Source organism: Dryobates pubescens, chromosome 14, assembly GCF_014839835.1.
Source record: "Dryobates pubescens isolate bDryPub1 chromosome 14, bDryPub1.pri, whole genome shotgun sequence".
Classification (NCBI taxonomy): Eukaryota; Metazoa; Chordata; class Aves; order Piciformes; family Picidae; genus Dryobates; species Dryobates pubescens.
In genome coordinates this window covers 13,345,647-13,370,165 of record NC_071625.1, presented here as the reverse complement: position 1 = coordinate 13,370,165, position 24,519 = coordinate 13,345,647, and the positions used below count along the sequence as shown (strand labels likewise).

The 24,519-nt window shown below is 42.2% G+C and overlaps 1 protein-coding gene across 3 annotated transcripts in view; it reads left to right on the top strand.

The window, feature by feature from the left end:
* SAMD12 (sterile alpha motif domain containing 12) overlaps window positions 1–24,519 on the top strand; it is a 173,021-nt gene that overhangs the window by 63,275 nt on the left and 85,227 nt on the right. For all 3 annotated transcript variants that reach the window (XM_054167122.1, XM_054167123.1, XM_054167121.1), the window contains exon 4: window positions 14,323–14,463. In XM_054167122.1, the coding sequence (XP_054023097.1) occupies window positions 14,323–14,463 (141 nt within the window). The remainder of the gene's footprint in view (window positions 1–14,322; window positions 14,464–24,519) is intronic.

The following is a 24,519-nucleotide window of genomic DNA, read 5'->3' as shown; positions in this document are numbered from 1 at the left end:
TTCCTCATTTCCAGTGTTTTGAAATGTTGTAATACTTTTCTCATGTGGTGTAAGTAAGAGCTGAGACAGGTCTGGAAACAGCAGAATCCTTCAAATGCCTAGAAGTGAAAATTAAGTGAAATTGCCCAAGCCATAAAAAAGCTAACCAAACATCTCATTTCCAGTGCTTTTCTTCATTTCCACTGCTGAGAGAATGAAGTTAGTTAATAGTTTAGAACAGGTAAGAAGCAGCAGAGGAAATCCTTTCTGGCTGTTCTGGAAATGGACACAGAATTCAGAAGGGAGGGAGTAATATTTTTCTTACTTCTGAATCTGATTTCTGAGAATCCAGCTTGTGCTTTTACTTGTCAGGAAAAGATAATGGATCCTGCAAGTCACAGAATGGCTCAGAGATCATCTACTCCAATCCTCCTGCCATGGGTAAAGACGCCTCTCAGCTAGGCTTGGTTGCCCAAGGCCTTATCCAGTCTGGCCTAGAATGCCTCCAGGGAAGGGGCATCCACAACCACTCTGGGTAACCTATTCTAGAGTCTCAGCACCCTCATACTGAAGAACTTCTTCCTAAGATCCAGTCTAAACCTGCTCTCCCTCAGCTTAAAACCATTCCCCCTAGTCCTGTCAATAGACACCCTTATGAAAAGTCCCTCTCCAGCTTTCCTCTAGGCTCCCTTCATGTATTAGAAGGCAGCTATAAGGTCCCCCAGAGTCTTCTCTTCCCCAGGCTGAACAGCCCCAGCTCCTTCAGCCTGTCCTCATAGCAGAGGTGCTCCAGCCTTTTGATCATCCTCGTGGCCCTGTATGTGGCAGATATCCTATGTGTGTAGAGCTTGTGGCTCTGCAGTGTTGCTGTCAGTGATGTTTGCTCAGACATCTTCTGGCACTGTGGCTAATTATCAAGAAATGGCTTGTGCCTGTGATGGTAAGAGCTTTTACTCTTCAGGACAGAATGGCTGTTTTCACACCATCTATGGGGAACAGCCCCCAGTCTCTGCTCATTCCTAAACTGCTAAAATGTCCCAGGCCAGAATCATTCCAGGAACCGCTGGGGTGATTTGATAGTGGAAATGAGTGAGCTCTAATGTCTGGACAATGGTGGCACTGGTAACTTGGCTGTAAAGGACAGTAGTGGAGAATGCATGTTCTTGGAACCAGCTGCAGCCCTGTTTTCAGAGCATGCTGCATCAAGTGAGCTTCAAAGGGCTGCAAACCCCTCATGTTATACATGCTTAACCCATCCTTCTGCTGTTCTAACCTTGCTAGTTACAGAATTTCCTTTAGAGAAATCCAGTTTGGATCCTGCTGAGGGATACTGCAGGAGCTGTACACCAGTATGCAAACAATGTTGAGGGAAGTTCTAAGCAGCTAAGTATTTTTTCACTTGTCTCCTTGGTTTGCACATTTCAATCAGATATATTGATATACAAATTATGTAAGACTCCTGTATTCAGTAGCTGCTAATTGCGACCTTGCTAACTCTGTTGAATTTCAGGCAGCCAGGTTTGCTGCTCTCTGCCTTTATGGAATGGAATAAGCAAGTCATTGATGTTGGAAAGCAACTCTGGAGGTCACCCTGTCCAATCCCTTGCTCAAAGCAGGGTCAGCTAGAGCAGGCTGTCTAAGGCTGTGTCCCTTCACTTTTGAGTGTCTCTAAGAATGGAAATGGCAACTTTTCTGAGTATATGTTCTAATGTTCAAGCACATTCTAGATAAAAATGGTTCTTTAACTGGAACTTCCTGTGCTTTGATTTGTGACCATTGTCTGTTTACTCCTCCAACCAGCTGTTTCTGCACCTTGAAAAGCTCCCCATGAGCTTTCTCTTGTCCCAGCTGAGTAGTCTTAGTTATCTCAGCCTCTCCTTACCTGAAAAATGCTCCAATCCATTAATCATCTCCATGACCCTTTGCTGTACTGCTCCAGTATGTCTGTGTCTCTCTTGTACTGAGGATCCCGGAACTGGACACAGTACTCCAGGTGTGGTCTCCCCAGGGTCAGGTAGAGGGGAAGTATCACCTCCCTCAACCTGCTGGAAGTGCTTTTTCTTACTGCAACCCAAGAGGCTTTTGGCCACCTTTGCTGCACGGGCACATTGCTGGTTTTGTTCAATTTGGTATCCAGCAGGACCTCAGATCCTTTTCTTGCTAGCTGAATTTCTGACACCTTATGTGATCTCCTTCTTATCATTTAAATAGCACCAGGCTGCTAAGAGCAGATACAAGGTCTTGAAGACATGACTGGGAGTGCCTATGGCTCCCTGTATGCTGCAGAAAGAATCTCAGCTGGCTCATCTTCAAAGGTCATCAGAAAATTGCTTGGGAGCAGGCTAGAAATAACTTGATTTGGATCATCTTCTTATGCAACTGTGCCAAAGGATTTGTAGTTGATACTTCAATCTATAGACAGCTGTGATCCTGCTTACCATCCAGCTGATTAACTTCTGGGATATTGACAGGATTTCACACTGTCAGTGCCCACATGGTTCACAACATATTCCTTAACCAGTCTGAGAAAACTGCAGAAAAGAACTTGTTCCACTGGGAAGAAAAGAGAAGAACGCTGGTGAGAATAAAAACAGAGGAACAGGGGTGAGAAGAAAAACAGGTAGATTGTGTATCACAATGAAAACTCAAAGAGCACTATGGGAGACATATAAGTGAATTGAGCAAAGAAGATTTACAGATCAGGATATTTGTTTTAGAATTTTAATTATGCACTGGAAGATGAGTTATAAAGCTACAGTAATAAAGGCTGGAAGAAATGCAAAGGAGCTCTGCTCAACCAGCAATGTAGCAACAGACTCATGTCTGTATCAGTAAGACTGTGTATAGAATAGAATAGAATAGAATAGAATAGAATAGGATAGAATAGAAATAGAATAGAACTAGACTAGACTAGACTAGACTAGACTAGACTAGACTAGAATAGAATAGAATAGAATAGAATAGAATAGAATAGAATTAACTGGGTTGGAAGAGACCTTTGAGGTCATCTAGTCCAACCTATCATCCAACGCCATCTAATCAACTAAACCATGGCACTAAGTGCCTCACCCAGTTTCTTCCTAAACACCTCCAGTGATGATGACTCCACCACCTCCCTGGGCAGCACATTCCAATGGCCAGTCTCTCTTTCTATGAAGAACTTCTTTCTAACATCCAGCCTAAACCTCCCCTGGCACAGCTTGAGACTGTGTCCTCTTGTTCTGGTGCTGGTAGCTTTTCCAAATAGAAAATTATCTTCCCTAGCTTATAAGATAGCCAGCATAAACTGTTAAAGGTCCATCAGAGGTGAAGTGTATAGCTTTACAGGTGCCAGGCTTCAAGCTGAAACTCTCAAAGAGCAATGGTGGAGCAAAAAGTGCATCAGGAGGGATGTGGTGAATCCTTCCTTCAGGTTAGGAGAGTTGAAGCAGTCTGCGGTGCTTAAACTCTGAGCATGCTGCTTTTAATTTTCCATTTTTATTAACATGAATTATTGACATCATGAATATTAACACAAAACCTTTCTCAATTTCATTTTTTATTAGAAAATGAAGCGTGAAGCTGGTGCAGTCATAGAGGAAAGCACCACTGAAAGCTGCTTGGAGATAACAATGTAGAGCAGAAGGGAAGCAGGGGTACAGGTTGGGAAATGTAATACTGTGTGTTACTCAGCATTGGGATGTGGAAGCTTATTTTAATATTTAATAACATTTTTAATTTTGCCTTTTTTTTTTTTTTTTGTAATTTAACAAAGCAGTGAGTGTAAAATCTTACTAGAAAATAAAGTTCTCAGATTCTGTTCTGCTGGAGCCTGTGACGGCTCACGGAGCCTTCATAAAGCAGTATACTAAGCTGTCTTGTCATATTATGTAGGTCCTCCTTGCTTCCCACAAGGTTGGCATTAAAAAGAAATAGCTTTCCCCAGCATCTCAGAATGAGTGAGGTGACCCCCAGGATTGCCTTCTGAGGCATTACAAAACCATGAAAGATATGCATATCAATGGTTTGTCTTCCCTCATCATTGCATACTGAAGAACTGTGTCCTTGATGTGTATTTTGTGGTGTAGCACCTTTGGGCTATTGATTGGATTGATTAGTAGCAAATTAGAGCAAGCATCAGTACTCACAATTTCTGTTCCTTGGATGGGGAAGCAGGCTCCCAGAGCCTGTTTCATAGCAGTGCAATTCAAACTGCTCAGTGCATACATTCATCTGTGAGAGGAGGTTTTCTTCCTCAATTAAATGGCACATCTTAGAATCATAGAATCATCCAGGTTGGAAAAGACCTCAGAGATCATCAAGTCCAACCTATTCTCAATACCTAACACCTCATGACAGCTAAACCATAGCTCCGAGTGCCACATCCAATCCTTTTTTTAACACCTCCAGGGACAGTGACACCTCCCTGGGCAGCACATTCCAATGGCCAATTACTCTTTCTGGGAAGAACCTTCTCCTCACCTCCAGCCTAAACTTCCCCTGGCACAGCTTGAGACTGTGTCCTCTTGTTCTGGTGCTGGTTGCCTGGGAGAAGAGACCAACCCCCAGCTGGCTACAGCCTCCCTTCAGGTAGTTGTAAAGAGCAACAAGGTCTCCCCTGAGCCTACTCCAGGCTAAACAACCCAAACTCCCTCAGCCTCTCTTCATAGGGCTGTGCTCCAAACCCCTCCCCAGCTTTGTTGCCCTTCTCTGGACACATTCCAGCAAGGCAACATCTTTCCTAAACTGAGGAGCCCAGAACTGGACACAGTACTCAAGGTGTGGCCTAACCAGTGCTCATTACAGGGGCACAATGACTTCCCTGCTCCTGCTGGCCACACCGTTCCTGATGCAGGCCAGGATGCCATTGGCCTTCTTGGCCACCTGGGCACACTGCTGGCTCATGTTCAGCTGCTGTCAACCAGCACCCCCAGGTCTTTTTCTGCCTGGCTGCTCTCCAGCCACTCTGACCCCAGCCTGTAGCGCTGCATGGGGTTGTTGTGACCAATGTGCAGAACCCGGCACTTGGACTTGTTAAATGCCATCCTGTTGGCCTCTGCCCATCTGTCCAGCCTGTCAAGGTCCCTCTGCAGAGCTCTCCTACCATCTAAAAGATCAAGGCCTGTCCCCAGCTTGTTGTCATCTGCAAATTTACTGATGATGGACTCAATCCCCTCATCCAGATCATCGATAAAGATATTGAACAGGATGGGGCCCAGCACTGCTTGAGTTCACGTGTACTTCCCCTTTGCCAGATGCACACACCAGTTCTGTTTCTAGGCTGAACTGCAGAACCCCTTTTGTTTTAGAAGTGTCAGAAGGTAAAACAGTTGTCTTTGGAATTCTTAAGGATTTCTCAGCCAGTTGGGTTGGACTCTTCAAGAATGATTATTGGGGTTTTGTGTGCATGTATGTAAGTTTGGTTATTTTTCTTGTGATAACAGAATATTATTCTTTTTTTCTGGAGGAAAACTGGTTCGTGTAATGTCCACCATTAGGAGTTACAGGAATGGCTCTTGTTTGAGTTTGCTGTAAAGAGTTCAGTCAATTCTAATGCTTTCCAAATTGACTTTCCCTTTCCTAATTTGTTCTGGGTAGAAGCTGTGCACTATAATGTATGAATGTGTGTTTACTCCTGAATAAATTAAGAGGAGTTTTGCCAGCAGGCATGGGCTGATGTGACTTCTTTTTTTTTTTTAATTAATAAAAAAATGAGATAGGTCCACACTGAGTGACATTAGATTAACCAGGAATAGAAGAACTCTGTGTCCTGCTGATGGTGGACAAAATCAAAAGTGTTGACAGATTCGCTCACTCCATCGCAAGCGAAAAAGACCTTGAGGTTGTTTATTTGAATAGGGAGATCATAAATCTAGCACACAGATACCAGCAAACAATAGTCTTAGATTTTGTTTCTTAAAAATTATGATGTGCCATATAATAGAAGTCCATTATGATATGTCTTTGTATCTTTATATATAGCTGTAGAGAATACATAATTCTGTATGGCCAGGAAGTAGGTTGTATGTATATACACCAAGCAATGTGGATTTATTGACTGCCTGCTAAAGGTTTACATTTATCCTTAATTTACTTTGTGGGTTCTATCAGGTGCTTTCTGAGAGCACTAAAAATGGTTGTCTCACATTTTGCAGTACATTTGAAAAGTGGTGTAATGTGATTTGTGTCTGAATTTATATTTCAGAGGGGAATTCAAGTTATTACTCTTTCCTTCTATTAAAATCATCAGGTCCTGAATATGTTCAACTGCAAACTAGTACTGTCTAACAGTCATTTACTCAGGGCTTGTGAGGAATCAATATAGTTCCCATCAGTACAGTACATTACTTACTGAGCCACTTCCAGTAATCACGGTGCACAATATCTCATTAACCCCTTACTTTCTCTGTATGGAACCAATACTGTCTTAGAATGAAGTTATTTTGGAATATATTTGTAAATCATTAGACACTAGAGTAATTATTTCCAGATTTAATACCTAAGGCAGTTAGGTATCTGTAACAGTTCTTTTTCATATTTTTATTAACTATCTGGATGAGAGGATCAAGAGCACCCTCAGTAAATTTGCAGGTTACACCAAGTTGAGCAGGGGTGTTGATTTGCTTGTGGGTCTACAGAGGGATCTGCACAGTCTGGATCAATGAGCTGAGGCCAGTTGTAGGAGGCTCAACAAGGCCGCGTGCCAGGTCCTGCACCTGGGTCACAACATCCCCATGCAATGCTACAGGCTTGGGGAAGAGTGGCTGGGAAGGGACCTAGCAGAAAAGGACCTGGCAGTATCAGTGGATAGGCAATTGAACATGAGCCAGCAGTGTGCTCAGCTGGCCAAGAAGGCAAATGGCATCCTGGCCTGTATCAGGAATAGTGTGGCCAGCAGGACTAGGAAGGTGATTGGCCCCTTGTACTTGGCACTGGTGAGGTGCACTTCAAATACTGTTTTCAGTTTTTGGTCCTCTACTCGAAAGACCTTAAAGTGCTGGAGTGTGTCCATAGAAGGGCAAAAAAGCTGGTGAAGGGCCTAGAGACCAAGTCCTGTGAGGACTGGCTGAGGGAACTGGGGTTGTTTAACCTGGGAAAAGGAAGCTGAGGGGAGACCTTCTCACTCTCTACAGCTACCAGGAAGGAGGCTGTAGCGAGGTGGATGTTGTTCACCCAAGTAACAAGTGGTAGGATGAGAGGAAATGGACTCAGGGTGCACTGTAGGAGATTTAGATTGGGTATTAGGAAAATTTCCTTCACTGTAAGGGTTGTCAAGCATTGTAATATGCTGGCCAGTGAAGTGATGGAGTGACAATCCCTGGAGGACATGCAGATGTGGTGCTTAGTGACACATTTTAGTGGTAGGCTTGGCAGTGCTAAGTTAATGGCTTGACTCTGTGATCTTAAAGATCTGTTCTGTGAACCAATGCAGCAGGGTGTAGGAGCCTCAAAGGTAGTAGTATCTGGGGAGAAACAGATGAGGGTAGCTAGCTGGAAGAAGTCCTTGAGAAGAGCCAGGGAGAACTCAGTGGCAGAAAGACATCTCCTGATCTGGTGAGTTTTTAGAGACCATTGTAGAGCAGGAGATATGTAGCTTGAAGGATTGTATCAAAATTGAGAGAATAGAAAATGACAGGTTTATTTGATGGATTGTGGAGAGAACTGGGAAAGATGATGCTAAATTGAGTAGTTGTTATGCCAAACTAAGTAATCTGAGTTAAATAGCTTCACAGATTTATCACTGACCACTTAAGTTTGTCAGAAACAGACAAATTTAGAAACAGAGTCATGTCTATGTTGCTAGTTATGTCTTTGAAAATGCAGCTAAGGTAAAAATTGTGTTACTTTTCTTTCATATCCTGTTCATGTTTGTGGTTAAGAAACGTGGAAGAAGGGCAGAAAGGCACAGGAGAACTGTGACCTGAGAGGAGTTTATGAAAATAAACTGGGTTTATTGTAGGTTTTTTGGCAGCAGTAACAATAGCCGTCACTTCCTCTTGTCAGAACTATAAGCAGACATGATGTGAAGACAAAGGATGTAGATAATATTCAGAAAATGCCTTTGTTTACTTAGTTGCTTTTTTGAGTTTGATCAGACATCAGTTGACCAGTATGACAGTGTTTTCTTTGAGAAACTTTACTGCAGAGCTGGCCTTATCCAAATCCAGCAAATAATGACTGAGAAAGAGCCAGAAAATCATCTTAATCTTCTTGGATGATGTTAGCAAATAAAGGCATGACCAAAGCTAATTTGATACATGAGGAGATGCCTTCCGATGCTTTCCTGTGCTTCCACTGGAGCCATACTGGAATAATGGGCCTCTCCCATTCTTGTGACTGACCAGAAAGTAATTCCTGCAGCTCCGAGAGAGTTTGCTGAACTTATTAACAGGATGAAAGCACAAGAGTCCTGGCTCTGATGCTGGAGAACTTCATCAGTTGGAGATCTCTGATACTCATCAAATAGTCACAGAATCACAGAATGTTAGGTGTTGGAAGGGATCTTTAGAGATTGCATCCAGACCCCTGCCAAAGCAGGATCGCCTTAGGGCAGGCCACACAGGAGCGTGTCCAGGTGGCTTTTGAAAGTCTCCAGAGGAGGCTCCACAACCTCTCTGAGCAGCCTGCTGCAGTGCTCCATAACCCTCACTGTAAAGAAGTGTCTCTTCATGTTGAAGTGGAACTCTTGTGTTCCAACTTGTACCTATTTTTCCTTGTCCTATCACTGGGCACCACCAAAAAGAGCCTGGCACTTTCCTCTTGATACTTACACCTCAGATATTTATAGACACTGATCAGATCCTCTCTCAGCCTTCTCAAGACTTAACAGGCAGTAATTTGGGAGCTTAGTGAATCCCTTGTTCCTGTTTTTCTAGGTTTGTCAGGGAGATCCATCCAGAAATACGATCAAAAGGCATATGACTGAAGTTTACAAATCAGGGAGCTACAGATAAGCTGAGTGTTGAACTGTTAACCAAATACCACAGTGCAAGTACTAGAGAACACTTGAAACAATTAGTAAGAACTCAATATACAGCAGCCAAAAATGGGCAGTGAGATTCTCAAATTTCCTGCTCCAGGATGCTGCAGAGGGAGACAGTATCAGGGATATCAAAAAGGTAAAGTTATGGACATCAGGGCAAAAAAGAGTTGTTAAAAACCACTGTACTCTCCAATAACCCTGTTATAACAGTTCTGGATGCTGGCACAGTGCTGAGGGAATGACTTCAGAAAGTAACTCTCCAAGTAGCTCTGCTTGAACTCTCCTACTGCCACTCCTGCAGATGGTGTGCCATTAGGGCATTTGTTAATATCCTTGTGTTCTCTTTCTTCTCCTTTCTTTCCTAGATTCTGTGTCCCATGGTAAGTAAACTGATACTCAGGTATACCTATCTTACTGGACTCATGAGACAAGATCATCTATCTTGGCCATATTTTGTGTACATTGTTTGCCCCCATTAGTGGTTTATCATTTTCATCAACTTTAAATTAGTCATAGTTTTCTTCAGGGTTTTGCATGAGAACAGCCTCTTACTATCTGCTCTCATTTCCCTTTATTTCTTCAGTTCTTTCTACAAGTTTAATAAGCCCTCTCTTTAACCTATTTATTCACCTTCATTGCGAGTATACTTTCAAGTCTTCTTACATGGTGTCCCTCTACACGTTTGTGAATTGACTGTGCAGCTTCACAGGCTCTTGGAGAAGGGTGGTAGGCTGTACCAGTGCAGAGAGGTATGACCAGATTAGGTACAGCAGACTGTGCCACATCCCTTGCTCCAGGGCCAATGCCAACTTCATTGGCCCAGTGTTCATATTCATATTAATGTTCTGTGGCATGCAAAGTTTCTCCCTCCATTCAAATTTTCATCTAATCCCAGCTTGATCAAATGAGATCTGCAGCAGCTAAGTCATATTAGAAAAAATTAGGCCATCAATCCATTATTAAGCTGGAAAGTATTTTAGATTCTGTGTCTGCCCTTGGGGTGTCTCAGAATATTCCACAGCTGATGTGTCCTGAGTATGAGAGGGCTAAGTTTTAGGTGCTAAAAGATGCATGCAGATACTGAGGGAGTTGGGTTTTTTCTAAAGCATTTCATTTTCAGCCTTACAATCAGCTAAAGCCAAGGCCTGGGTGTTCATGATGGCAGTGTTTATGGTTCTGTTGGTCCATGTGCTTTTGGAAAAAAGACTCCTGGTCTCTTTTAGGTCTGTAGCTGCCATATCTAAAAGGTATTCCTAGTTCTGTAGCGCTGGGAAGTTTCCCTGAGATGTAGGTCAAATTGCTTTACTTGTGTCCTAGCAAAGATCAGTGTACCCTCTTAGAAAAGGACCTTGTCAGTCAGGTTTTGAATGTTTCCAGAGACACCAACTCCAGAACCTTTCTAGACAATTGGTATCAGTGTTCAAGCACCAACAGAGTTCTTGGCACCAGATGATTGCTCTTTTAGGTATGTACAGTACTGGAGGTGGAAGCATCCAAAATCAGTAGTAGATTGCCAGGACTGATTGACCAATCCAAACATTAGTGATATATTTTCAAAGGCATGCCTTAGTACCAGAATAAAATGTTACTCAAGTTCTAACATGAATCTTCTTGTTGCCCAGGTGGCCAAGAAGGCAAATGGCATCCTGGCCTGCATCAGAAATAGTGTGGCCAGCAGGAGTGGGAAATCATTCTGCCCTGTACTCAGCACTGATTAGGCCACACCTTGAGTACTGTGTCCAGTTCTGGGCCCCTCAATTTAAGAAGGATATTGAGACATTTGAACATGTCCAGAGAAGGGCAATGAGGCTGGTGAGGGGTTTGGAGCACAAGCCCTGTGAGGAGAGGATGAGGGAGCTAGGGTTGTTTAGCCTGGAGAAGAGGAGGCTCAGGGGAGACCTCATTGCTCTCTACAACTACCTGAAGGGAGGTTGTAGCCAGGAGGGGGTTGGTCTCTTCTCCCAGGCAACCAGCACCAGAACAAGAAGACACAGTCTCGAGCTGCACCAGGGGAAGTTTAGGCTGGAGGTGAGGAGAAAGTTCTTCCCAGAGAGAGTAATTGGCCACTGGAATGTGCTGCCCAGGGAGGTGGTGGAGTCACCATCCCTGGAGGTGTTCAAAAAGGGATTGACGTGGCACTTGAAGCCATGGTTTAGTAGTCATGAGGTGTTGGGTGACAGGTTGGACTTGATGATCTCTGAGGTCTTTTCCAACCTTATTGATTCTACGATTCTATGATTCTATTCTATGATTCTAAGTGTTGAGGGCTACATAAGCCTGGGGATGATTGAATTTTCTTAGTTCAGGTCACTTAATGCATTCTTGAAATGTCATGTGGGTTTTTGCCTTCTTGTGTTGTCAGTGCCTCAACGTACACACTGGATTTGGTGGAAGAAAGAGTTAATTTAAGGCAGCTTGTGCAAGCTGCTGCGGGTAGTATGGGTCAAAGACATTTTTTCCAGTGCCATTGTGCTTTGAGCCTCAGCCACAAAGGAACTGGCATGCCAGGAATTGAAAAGAGATGTCTCTTCCAAAGGCAGTGGCTGGCATAGAAAACTAATCTGAATATAAAATAAAGAGTTGCCAAGAGGAAGTAAAGAGAAATTACTATATCCATGGCCAAAAAGAGGTGGAGGGCAGTGGGTGAGCATGGCCTCTGTCTGTCCTTTCATATTGTTGTTGCTGACTCCCTGCCCAAAGATGACATGTGTGTTGGCACTCTTTAAACCGATGACTTGTTTATTTTTTGTTTGCTTTCAGTTGCTTGATTGACATTGCAGACCATACTCCTGGACTGCTGTACTTCCTTTATAAATTGCTGTAAGATTTTTTTAGTGTGATAAGATGATTTAAAAAAAAATGGCAGTCATTATTACGAGGTGTATCACCAGGGGAACTGGACAGCTGGCATTGATCTGTAAGAGACTAATTTCCATATTTTATTATTACATTAACCCACAGGATTCTTATTTAGGATTTCAGAGGAAGTTTTCCTAAGCCGAAGGTCATCTTCCTTAGTGTGTAGTGCTTGAGAGGCATGGAAGGGCAGAAAATGCAGGGAAGTCTTTCTGCTCCTGTACTCAGCACTGGTTAGGCCACACCTGTGTACTGTGTCCACCAGTTCTGGGCTCCTCAATTTAGGAAAGATGTTGCCTTGCTGGAATGTGTCCAGAGAAGGGCAACAAAGCTGGGGAGGAGTTTGGAGCACAGCCCTATGAGGAGAGGCTGAGGGAGCTGGGGTTGTTTAGCCTGGAGAAGGGGAGGCTCAGGGAAGACCTTATTGCTCTCTACAACTACCTGAAGGGAGGTTGTAGCCAGCTGGGGGTTGGTCTCTTCTCCCAGGCACCCAGCACCAAAACAAGAGGACACAGTCTGAAGCTGTGCCAGGGGAGGTTGAGGCTGGATGTTAGGAAGAAATTCTTCCTAGAGAGATTGGCCATTGGAATGTGCTGCCCAGGGAGGTGGTGGAGTCACCATCACTGGAAGTGTTTAAAAAGAGACTGGATGAGGCACTTAGTGCCATGGTTTAGTTGATTAGATGGTGCTGGATGATAGGTTGGACTTGATGATGTCTGAGGTCTTTTCCAACCTGGTTAATTCTGTGTTCTGTATTCTGTAAAATGTATGTTCCCTGTCATTTTTTCACCTGGTCTATAGCATCTTGCTTTGTTAATAGTAATAACCCAGTATTTTACATCATGTCACAGCAAGATCACACCAACTGCTTCACAGAATCACTTGTGAGTGAAATCTAGCAATTTGGGCCAGCTGCTTGGTTTGGGGCAAACATTAAGCACCCCTTTAAATTCTTGGCATTTATCTTAAATTTTTAAATTAAAATAATCATAAAAGTTCTGTACTCGCTGGTGTTTTGTGAGGAAAGAGATTAAGGGCCTTATCTTGCTATGTTAAGTAACATTTTATGATGAGCTAAATTGTGCTGTTCATCCCAAAGAGGCTGAGTTGCAGAGGGAGTAACTTGCTCTTGGCTGTCTTATGAGCCTGAGAAATTGAAGAAGTTATTTTTAATAATTAAAAAGTGCTTACAGTTCTAGTCAGAGCTAGAGGAGGCAAAAAGGTGAGTCTGTTAAAAAAAGTTAACCAAACAACATGCCATTTGCAGAGGTAGTATTAGTGTAGTTCCTTTGTATTTTGCAATATTGTCCAGGGCACCTTTGGATAGCAAATGTTTATACTGTGAATCAGGGGTCAGTAGAGGACTGCAGGGAACTCCTCTCTTTACTAGGTCACAGCAGTGATGAAGTCCAAAGAAAGTGAGTTTTGGGTTTCTTGCTAAGGTAAAGCTCTTCTTGATGCTTGGTTCTCTGCAAGTCCAAGTACTTCCTTAGTGTTGGCTCAGGTAATGTGTTGCCTTCCTCCTGTTTACTTACAGCATAGCAATGCCCAAAAGATGGAGTCAGAGTTCCACTAGCAGAATCAGGGAAGTGTGAATTGCTTGATTTCTTTAACACCTAGAATCTGTGTAGAACTGTGATTCAACATTAGCCTCCTAATGGTAAAGATAAGTCACAAACTGGGAGGGGAGGGATTGCCTGCAAAGACCACAGGCTTCTTACAGTCTTTTTGTAGTCAGCCAAACGTATTTTTCAGAAATTACTGAGATGTAAATGATGCTGTGAAGGGAAATTCCTGTCTCTTTTTTCCTGGTTTTCCGTGATAGGTTACTGTTGAGAGGGATTTGGAAGGCTGGACCATGAACTGCTGGGCTGTTACACCATAGGTATATCTGAATTGCAGTTCATACTCATTATATCTTAAATTGATTAAATGCTACCTGTAGCCAGGTGGGGGTTGGTCTTTTCTCCCAGGCAACCAGCACCAGAACAAGGGGACACAGTCTCAAGTTGTGCCAGGGGAGGTTCAGGCTGGATGTTAGGAAGAAGTTCTTCACAGAGAGAGTGATTTGCCATTGGAATGGGCTGCCCAGGGAGGTGGTGGAGTCGCCGTCCCTGGAGATCTTCAGGAAAAGCCTGGATGAGGCACTTAGTGCCATGGTCTAGTTGACTGGATAGGTCTGGGTGATAGTTTGGACTGGATGATCTTGGAGGTCTCTTCCAACCTGGTTGATTCTATGATTCTGTGAACAGCAACTGCTTGTCTAAGATGGCACAAAATGCCTGTTTTACATACATAAATGTCTCACAAAGCACCAAAGCAATACAGAAAATCAAAAGAAAAGGAAGGAGTGGAACAGAGATCTCTAACAGTAAGGAAGCACCTAGTTGGTGAAACAAGTTTCTCAGACTAAGGTATTTCAGGGCTGAGAATTTTTTTTCTGTAGCAAGTGATCCTGTGAGAAGGAGAATATTTGCATTAATGGAAACCCTTGGGTGATCTTTCTTCTTGCCTTTTGCATCCAGGCCGTGCTTTGCTGAGGCTTACTGACAAAAAGCTTGAACGAATGGGCATTGCCCAGGAAAGCCTGCGACAGCACATTCTGCAGCAAGTCCTTCAGCTGAAGGTTAGAGAAGAAGTCCGAAACCTCCAGCTGCTTACACAAGGTATGAAAAACAATTTGGATATGGACAGTTTCTGAGATCAGATAGGAGAAGTTTGCCTGAGGGCATAAAGGTGACTTGACGTTCTCCCGCAACAAATGACCTGTGAAAATGTCTCCTAGACTCCACATGCTTGCCAAGGTGGGAACAAAAGGTAAAATAATGCATAAATAAATAGAGATGTTCAGCTGCCTGTTTTGCCTGATGAATAGGCTCCATCCTCAGCTTGCTGGTAGTCTTACTTAACTGTCTGCTTACTAGGATGAAAATAACTACACCCAGGGCCCAAGCAGTGAACACACCGTCTTCACAGACATTGCACATTTTGCATTAGTTGTTTGCTTTCAGTGTTAGATAAAAGAGTAATCTTTGTAACCTGTTTTATGGTGAGAACTGTCAGTGGAAAATTACCTGTTAGACTGGTTTCTCGCAGATGGCTGATTCCTTTCTCGTGTTGGAGTAGTTTTATTGCCTTGAATGGAGTTGCTTCTAATTTATGCTGATAAGGAAACGCAAAACTGGGCTCAATGCGGAGATCTTGGTTAGAAGACAGGGAAGAAGGAGTAACAAAAAAGCTTGTACTTATTTTCTAAATTAGGTTAGGATGTTTTATGATGACTTGTGTTATTAGCTCTCTTTTGAGGCCTTTTAAGAGCTGTGGCAACATGAAAGAAAAGCATTGTGGGAAGCGTCAAGGAACGTTTAGACTGTGCTCTGCTGTATATCTGCAATAGTGTCTCAACGTTGAGTGCTGTTTGCTAGTCCAGTGAGATAGCATGAACCACATACTGTTGTGGTGCTTTGGTTCAGTGCCCATTATATGTCACACCATATGAAAAAATAGAGTTCTTCAGTACATGCAGTGTATTTTTAACAAAATGTCCTTCACACATGACATTGTGTTCCTGATTAAGCCTTGCTCACTGTGTTTGGGGAAAAACTCTGATTAGTCCAGCAAGCTGCATTTTATCTGAAAGCACATATGTCTCAACTGAGTTACTCCTTCAGGCTTGGTATCTTGTGGATTTTGATGAGGAGCTTGAGGAGTCTTTCATTTTGCCATGGTCTGTTAATATGAGCTCACCTCATCTGTGTCATGTCAAAGACAGTGCACATGCTGAAAGCATGTCTTCCCCAGGTGTTTAGACTTGTTCCTTTTCCCTTCATCCATTCATCCTTTCATGCATTATTCCTACATCTTTTAATTCAGCATTGCCCAGGTTCTTTCTTTCCCTGTACCTGGAGTGTTACTTGAGAGTTTGCCAGATTGTAAAGTTCAGGTCACCAACTATCATTCTTTTAAGCTTGCTTCCAGGAGCTGGGATTTTATTGATATGGGACAATAAAGACCCACTAGCTATAAATTTGGGTCAGTTGATCACCACAGTCCAGACAGATATCTTTATAAAGAGGCATTTGGTATTGAGAACTATATGTTTCCAGGCTTATCCTTTATTGCTTCTTCCTGGTTCCCCTCTGGACATTTCAACTGGTGTATGAGTCATGATCAGTCAGACAGTGGCAACTGCCATTTCAGGCAATTCAGAGCAGCATCCTTTGAGATTTATTCCTTGCCTATGCAATTTGGGATACAATTTTGAACTTTGGTAAGAGGATGAATAAACACATGCTGGACTCTGAAGGACAGCCTAGTGTCAGATATATAGATGTGTCTCTGCCATGTAGGGAGAACATTGTTTCTTAGTCTGATCATAGAAAGACATGCCACCATACATTTTATGAAAGCCAGCACAGGTGTGCAAAAAGCTGGTGGTCACCTCCTGCTGTTTTCCCCCACAATGGTGCTGGCTATTGCAGTGCACTTCAGCTCCACTTCAGCCTTCTTAAGTAGAGCTGAAGTTAAGGAGCAGCATAACAGTTCCTAAAAGATTCCCTTGTGCAGCAGAGCTGTGCTAATCATATGATGCCTAAGTAGGGGGACAGTAAGTGCTAGGATGACAGCAGTATTCCTATCCTTGGTCACCTCATTTACACCAAGTTGGAGTGTGTCTGTTGAAAGCACTTGTTTGCAAGTACCAAGGTTAAGATACAGTTTCTCAACTACAGTGCAATCTGTAAAGCTGAGTATATGTCAGTTCTGCAAAACTGATTCTGTCCCCTTGCCCAGTTTCTTCAAACCTTGCCCACTCATATTCTCGTTATGGTTTATACATTCCCAATCCAGGTTGTTACTGCAATAGCTTTCTGGAAGTCCTTTTCTGTTTTGGAGAACAGTTGGCCAATGTTTTTTTTTTTCTTTCTCTGAAAAGTATCACATTTTCATGCCAGCAGTTTCTGTGTTTTGGAAGTTCTAATTGCAAAATGCAGGTCACAGTCTAGCAATAGCTGTCCTCCAAAATGCCCTCCAAAAGGAGAAGGAAAAAAAGCCCTCTGTCCCTCAGTGAGATCAGGAGATTGTTAGGGGAAAGAAGCCGTTACAACTCCTTTCTGAATTCATTTAGCACACAGGCTGGGTTGCAGGCAATGAGGTCCTAATTCAGAGCCCATTGATGTCAGCAAAAAGATTTCCACTGACTTTAGTCCATACCCCAGTTGAAGCTGAATTGAACAAGGGAAGTTTTTTTAAAAGCATTATGTAATATCTATCAGGTATTTTAAGTGGTTTTGTGTTCTGTTGTCTGCAGAGCAAGTTAACCTCATTTTAAAAACTCACCATAGAACTGGAATTCTTTTCCATTTGTCTTTTCAGAACTATTTCATTCTTCTTCATTCAGGACACACCATCCAAACTGTTCCAGGGACCTTAAAGCCAGAATAGTATGTGATTGTGTAATTGAAAGCTTGTCTGCAGTTCTAGGAAGACTTTTCTTTGGAGTAAGAACTGCCTGACTGAGGCTGTTATCAACAGAAATGCTATTCCAACCTCCACTAGTACAGAAGGGCATGGGCCCAACTACTGATCTGTGCTTTTTTACTGACTTAGTGATGTTGAGGAACTCATTTGACAGAGTATCTTCCAATGCCTCTTGGGGAGAGCTGCACACTGTTGGAAACACTATTGTTGTACTGTTATCACTGTAAGCCTGAGCTGAAAGATATTTTTTTTTAAGCCTTACACAACTACACAGAGAAGAAGTTATTTTGAGGTTTTTCAATGCAAGTCCTGCTTTTGGCTAGATGGAAGAGACTGTCCTCAAAGTGGTTGAACAGTGCTATGTGTGATTCTGAGCAAAGTGTCCATGACAGCAATCTGTTAATAGGGCTGATCTTAAGAAGCATTTTTGGATTTGGATTAAAAGATACCTCCATTTAAGATATGTTGGATCCCCTCCTAAGCCTTCCTGTGAATTTCATATAGTGCAAAGTGCTACTGAATTATGCTGCCAGGCCACAGAATGTGCCAAATTTTCTTCACACACACACACACAAAAATTCTCCTGCTAGCAAACTGTGTTAGAATAAAGCTTTATGCTTCATTGAAAATCACCACAGCTGTTGATACCTGTTGAAATTATTTCTTCAGTAAATTTTCTGCTCCTCCTGCACTGGTGTTCAGCTCCTGAAAAACATATGTGCCAAATGATAGCCACAATAAGTCAGACAGTTTCCCTTCCTTCAATTTCCAAAACTGGCTCATTCAGAACCTATTATAGCACTGTATTTTTCCAGGAAGGGAACTAGAAGGCCTTCAGAGATGCAACTCATCTTCTGAGGAAAGATGAAGTAAGAACCATGTCTGCTAGTGATGGATCATGCACTGGGTTTTAGAGGAACCTTGTAACGGAAACATTGCCTTCAGGGTCCATGTGGTGTATGAAAACCAGGACCATGAAAGCTGAAATGTGTTATAGGGATTTTTACAGCCTCTTCATACTAGAGTAAAGGCAGGCTTGATCAAAATTTGAGCTGCTTGACACTGAACCCTTCCAGGCTGTCAGAACCATGATTCTAGTTTCTGTCCCACCTTATCTGCTTCTTTCTTGAATGTTAAAGGTGGGTGGAAGCTGAACATTGCCATTCCAGCTTGCATCGCCATGTGTGAGAGAATTTGTTGTCATTTTCCATAATCAAAGCCTCAGAGTACTAGACTAGCTCCCATCTTCTGAATTCCCACGTATGGAGATGAAATCTGCTGTGGTAGCTCTGCTATACAGCATGAATGACTGAGAGTTACACATCTGCCTAAAACATGTCTTGAGTGGTCAGAAAAATTGAGAACCTTGCAAAATGTGGAAGTGAAAGTCATTTGGAGTTAAGACAATTGCATCTAGCTGTTCTCCTGCTATGTGGGCCACTGTGGATACTGTGGTATCTGAGCTGCTGTTGCCTACTGTCCGTCATGTCCCTTGAAGACATACTGCCTGAGATCAGCACATTTCTTTGTCATCGCTGTAAAGGAGTCAGAACAACTGAGATCTGTGGTAGAAGGTCATCCTGTTACAGTTCCAGGATGTACTGTTTTCTTTCCTGGGTATGTACTGGACTCAAGGTTTTGGCACCTGAGGAATCATGAGTTCCTTCCACCAGAAATACTCTTTCTCTTGCCTGTGAAAAACAGCAGATGTGGACTCTACAAGCACTCCAGGTAGACAGGGTGTTTGCCTTCCCAGGCAGCTGGTGGGGGGAATGTGTAGCACTTGAGGAATCTCAATTTCAAATCCTAGTGGTGGTGTTCAGAGGCATGTGGCATTTCAAATGTTAACTGTCCTCTTAACAGGCACCCGTTCTTTTGTTTTCGTTGTCTTGACCTCACCTTTTTCTTCCCTAACCCTGAAGCTTCCAGCTAGTCAGGAAGAGCCTTATAGCACAAACAAATGTGAGCCTTATAGCACAAATGCAAATGTTTCTTGCATATGCTGCATACATGGCATCCATCCAAGGCCCAGAAAAAAACACTTCATATTTTAGAAGAGCTCCAGCAAACTTAATTCCCATCTGATTTCATTTGTTCTACACTGCTGTTACTGTCCAAAATCTCTGAAAGACCATTTGAGTTGAACACAAAGTATAGCATGGAAATGCTGTCTGAGCTTACCCAAAAGTAGGAGTTTGTCCCTTATGACAGCATTAAAACTGTATTCCAGAACTCAACATACTGTATTGCCTCATTGTAGGTAAAGAAGTCTTTACCTTCCTCTTGATATGGGTTCATTCTCACTTTATATCCTTTTCTTGTGTACCAATGAAGGAATCCCAGCGCTCATACTTAGTGCTGCTCTTCCAAGAATGTGAAATGCCTTTGCTACCACCCATTAGACTACAAAAGAGCAATCTTTGTTTTATTTTTCCCACTCCCAGTCAAGGACATTTTCACCACTTACAGAGGACATAGACTTTGGAGTCAGAAGCTGTGGTTGTTCCTGAGAGATTTTTCAGGCTTCAGGTACTGTTAAGACTTCTGAAAATCAATTTCTTCAGGTTACAAGTGTGCACTGAGGGGTTCTCCAGCTTTCATTTGTTTTATCCAAGGCAGAACATTGTATATGGAGTGTGTATTTGGGTGCAGATAAAATGTTTAAAATACATGCATCAGTGATGATAAATATCAAATTCCATCTGTGGCATCAGCTATTTGAATTTCACCTGGCTGGTTTCTAGCCCAAGAATATACTTTGCAGGGCAATCAAAGGTCCCTGTTAGACCATTGATTTAGTATGGTTCTGTTAGTTACCTTTTAGCTCTTGCTGTGATGCTAATGCATATTCATATGTGATGCTAATACATATTCATATCAAATAACCAAGTGATTCATCTGGCAGGTAGAGTAAGTTCCAATACACTGGACAATACATTGGATAGGTTTAGCACAGAATTGTCCTTCAGTAGGCCTCGTCTGGAGTATGAATAAGGCAACATGCATGCAGCTATGAAATTGTGTAGATGAACTCCTATGACAGGATTTTAGCTGTATAATATTATGATACATTTGCATTTTTATCTGTTTGCATAGTTAATATTGCAGCTCAGTCTACTGGGAATGTGTTATTAGCTGTTTTGTATGATTGCAAGGACATGATTGCAGTTGTCTGGGTTTCTTACTATTTTATCAATGTAGATTTTTGTTGGTTTTTTTTCATTCCTGCTTTTCAAATTTCTCAGGAGTCAGTCTACTGGAAAATTTGGTCTGGAAAGTTTAACCCTTCTGAGCTAATGCGTATCCAAAACTTTCTTACAGGTTTGACAAATAGATATTACACTTCTATATACATCTACAAACACACACACACATATATGTACACATCTCCCTGCTCGTGTAAATTGGAAAGAGAAGGAGAAAAACTGCTTAAGGTTTAAGGAAAAAAACTGCTTAAGGTTTAAGAAAAAAGTAATTGCAATGTTGTTTGTTCTGCAGTCAGTCGTGACAGACTTTCAACTAAATAGGAAAGTTTTGAGCAGTCAGAGGCTGTGATTTAACAACAGCTGTTCGTGAGCAGTGCCAGTAGAAATCACTCGTTTTCCACCCAGCTGAAAAGAACAGGCTGGTGGAAGGGATTCCAGGAATAGGTACAGTCTTTCACAAAGAGTTTAAATGAATCAGGTCTACATATTGTAAGATGGTGCCATTTACAGTGTAACATATTTGTCACTTCTGAGATTTTTCCAGAAATCAGACACAGAATAAAATTAGGGTTGATAAAGTTGTTTTATAAAATAACTGAGGAAATGGGAGCCCTAATGACACTTCTGACCCCTTTCACTGCTGGGCTTCTGGTTCAAAACCTCACTGTATTTATTGGCTAACACCTTCAAGATCAAGCTGAGCACTGGATGTAAGAAAAGAAGAAATGCTGTTCTTGGTCAGATGCAGTATCCTTCTGTCCCAGTACTCTGCCTGTGACAGTAGCAGATGCTGTTCAACCCTAACCCTGGCCCCACTCTGTGGTGCCATCCTCTTAGGCCCCAGAGCATTAAGAATTGCAGCATTAGGAAGAGTACTTCTCTGCCTAGTTCTTTTATTATCCATTGAATATCTTTCTCTGTCATGAAACAAGTTGTTCACAAGTTTTTTTACAAACTATAGTCACTGGCAGCCTCAGTGGTGCTGCAAGTGCCAAAGCCTAACTTGGCGTGCCTTCAGTTGGGTGTCTTCTGCCTTCCATGGAGTCTCTAAGCATGCAGAAGTTACTACACATCCTCTGTACATCAGACACACCAGTCACACCTCAGACACATCAGATAAATGATGCCTTTTGCTCACCATTGGTGATTACAGATGCTCAGGATGGCTGCCACATGTATTTGCTTACACAGTAGACAGCTAAAGGTAGGTGAGATCAATATCTCACTCATTATGTCCAAACCCCTACACTGAAAAATGTTGGTCTGGAAGCTGGGCGAATTGCCCTCTTTACTCAGTTTTGGTGACACTTAGCTTTCCGATTTTATGAAACTGGTTTTGCTGACACCTGCACAAATGCACTCTGTTTGAGAAGCCTTCCACCATCTTGGCGCCTTTAAGAAACGTAAACCACATTCAAGCCTTTTTGAAAATGTAAAGGAAAATTTTGCTGGTTTGAATTCCTGAAGGTGAGCGCTGCCAAATAGTTCAAAAGCATTTTTCTTCCTGTTGTTACTAGCATTTATGGCCTGTGCAGTAAAGTGTTATAATTAGTGTAAAGATTCAAGGGAGGCAGAAGAAAAGCCCTCTGCTTTTTATGCCTTTGTAAAGTTGCCTTTCTAAGTTGTGTAAAAAGAGTCTGTGTTGTTTAAAAGCTTCTCTCTTCTTTTTCCTATTCACATCCTTTAAAAGCCTTTCTGTAATGTAATTTTAAAAATGAATGTGATTCTATTCAAATAAAAGTTTACTCTTAGTGGCTTTTATGCTTCATATGATAGAGCACCTTCATTTACTTGGTTATACATATGCAGTCAGCAGTGTTATGAACTTTTTCTTTATTACTAAGCAGTGTGTGCAGATCTCTGGCAACTTCCACAAAGGAAAGGGTACACTTTTTAAAACTCTTTATTTGATGGGGTCATAAAACATGGGTACTAGCCCAGTGTTTTATGACATCCTCAAGTATGATTAACAACTTGAACTATGCTGGTTCCCCCTTAAGATCAATATTATGGAATTTTCCCAGTTATTACTTGAATGGATTTTAATTGAAATTGATTCTCTATAAAATAATTAATTGGAGTATATTAACAGTGATCCTGTAGGCCTTAGTGTTACAGACTTGGAATTCTGGAAAAAAAAAAATTCTGAACAGCTTTTTAAAAATACCTAATTTTCTTCTCTGCAGCCTAAATGCTCATAAAGCACCTGTATTTATTTATTTATTTATTTAAGTGCTCATTCCAGCAGATGACAGCATAAATACAGCAGCCTTAATTTGCAACATGAATGTGAATGGAAATGTGGCAGGGAATTGTTTTTTAACAAATACATTTTTCTGTTGGCAGTTCAGCAACGGCTATATTGTGTGATCCTGAAATGTAACTCATATCCTGTTCTAGACAGCATTACCTTTGAAGTTTTAATCAGCAAAAATACCTCCCAGTCACCTGACTTACTGGAAGTTGCCTCTCCAAAGAAAGGGTGCATTGAGAAAATCTGTAGTGAGTGGCTCTTGAAGAACTTCAGTGGTTTCCCAAAGGTATCACCTGTATGGGGGGCAATGGTTTCAAACTAGGGAAGAGTAGATTTTGAGAAGATGTTAGGAACAAGTTCTTTATCATAAGGATGGTGAACGCTGGAATGGGTTGCTCAGGGACATGGTTGAGGCCCCATCCTTGGAGATATTCAGGATGAGGCTCAGCACGGCTCTGGGCAGCCTGACCTAGTGCTTACTGCAGAGGGGGTTGGACTAGATGGCCTTTGGAAGTCCCTTCCAACCCAAACCATTCTATGATTCTATGGGTGTTGAGGAAGTCTTTGTTTTCTCACTGTCAGAGTGATGAGTTGAATTTTAAGCAAGTATGTACATGGCAAAACCACACAGTTCTGAAGCTCCTCAATCACACTGTTTCGTCCACATCCTGGAGCTTATTCTCAGTTAAGCTTATCTACATCATTGGAAAAGTAGATGGTCTGCATGCATTTGGCTTGTGCATTGACTTCCACCAGACAACAATCTGATGAGGAAACAGCAGACTCAGGATTGTGGACATCATTTTATATCCAGATAGCCTGGCATAAACTGTCGGGGCTCGTGAGTTGGCATACTCATTCAACTATACAAGAGGGTTGGACCTCTCATACTCAGGAGCTGTAGGAGCAAGTTAAAGACTTCTGTATGTGACCAAAAAGGCATGTCAAGGTTCACCTTCAAGTTTGAGCAGTCTAAAGGTGTATACATTGGCATAGTCCTGGAGTTTTGAGTCCTCTCCAGTAGAAATAGGATTCATATCCTCACAGTCAGTTCATCTGGGAAACCCTACTGCCATCAGATGGCATTTGATGACGTGAGATGGAATTGAAACAACTCCAACACTTGGGTCTTGAAACAAGTAATTTTGCCATAGTCTTTCATTCTTTACTGAGACCAGATGGGAGACTTACTGCTAGTAATGTCAGATAGCAGACCCTGAAGCTTTGTCATTGGATTTTTGTGTTGAGAGAGCGCTGTTGTGCCAGGAACTGGTTTTTTTTGAGAGAGACCTGAAAGAAAAAGTCTTGCGCAGCAAAAAGAAGAGGTTCCTACTTAGTGTGTTCAGAGAGCAGTAGTGCAAAGCTTCTGTTGTTAAAGTTTACTCTCCAACATCCACTGAGCTGTATGGGTTTTGTTTTCTTTGCTCTTTGGCATGTGTCAGAGTTACAGATGGAATGGTAATCACACGTCCTTCTTTCTTTAGAGCGTTAGGACATTTTAATCTTCTTGAGGAATAAAGAGGAAAGCTGCCTTTCTTAATCTTTTTGTCTTTCATTCCTTCCAGAACTCCTGAGTATCTGAGGATTGCTCTTAAAGTTAGGCCAAGAGATTAATATCTCCTGGTATCATTTTCTCTTGTTGATTTTTCTTTTAGCCTGAGTTTACAGGGCTTAGTAGACTACAGTTGTCTACTGAGGAATTTCCTTAGCTTGTTCCAGGAGCGAAGCTATGTGGAACACTTTTCAGCCATTCCTTCTTATTGTCTGTCATAAGGTACCAAGGT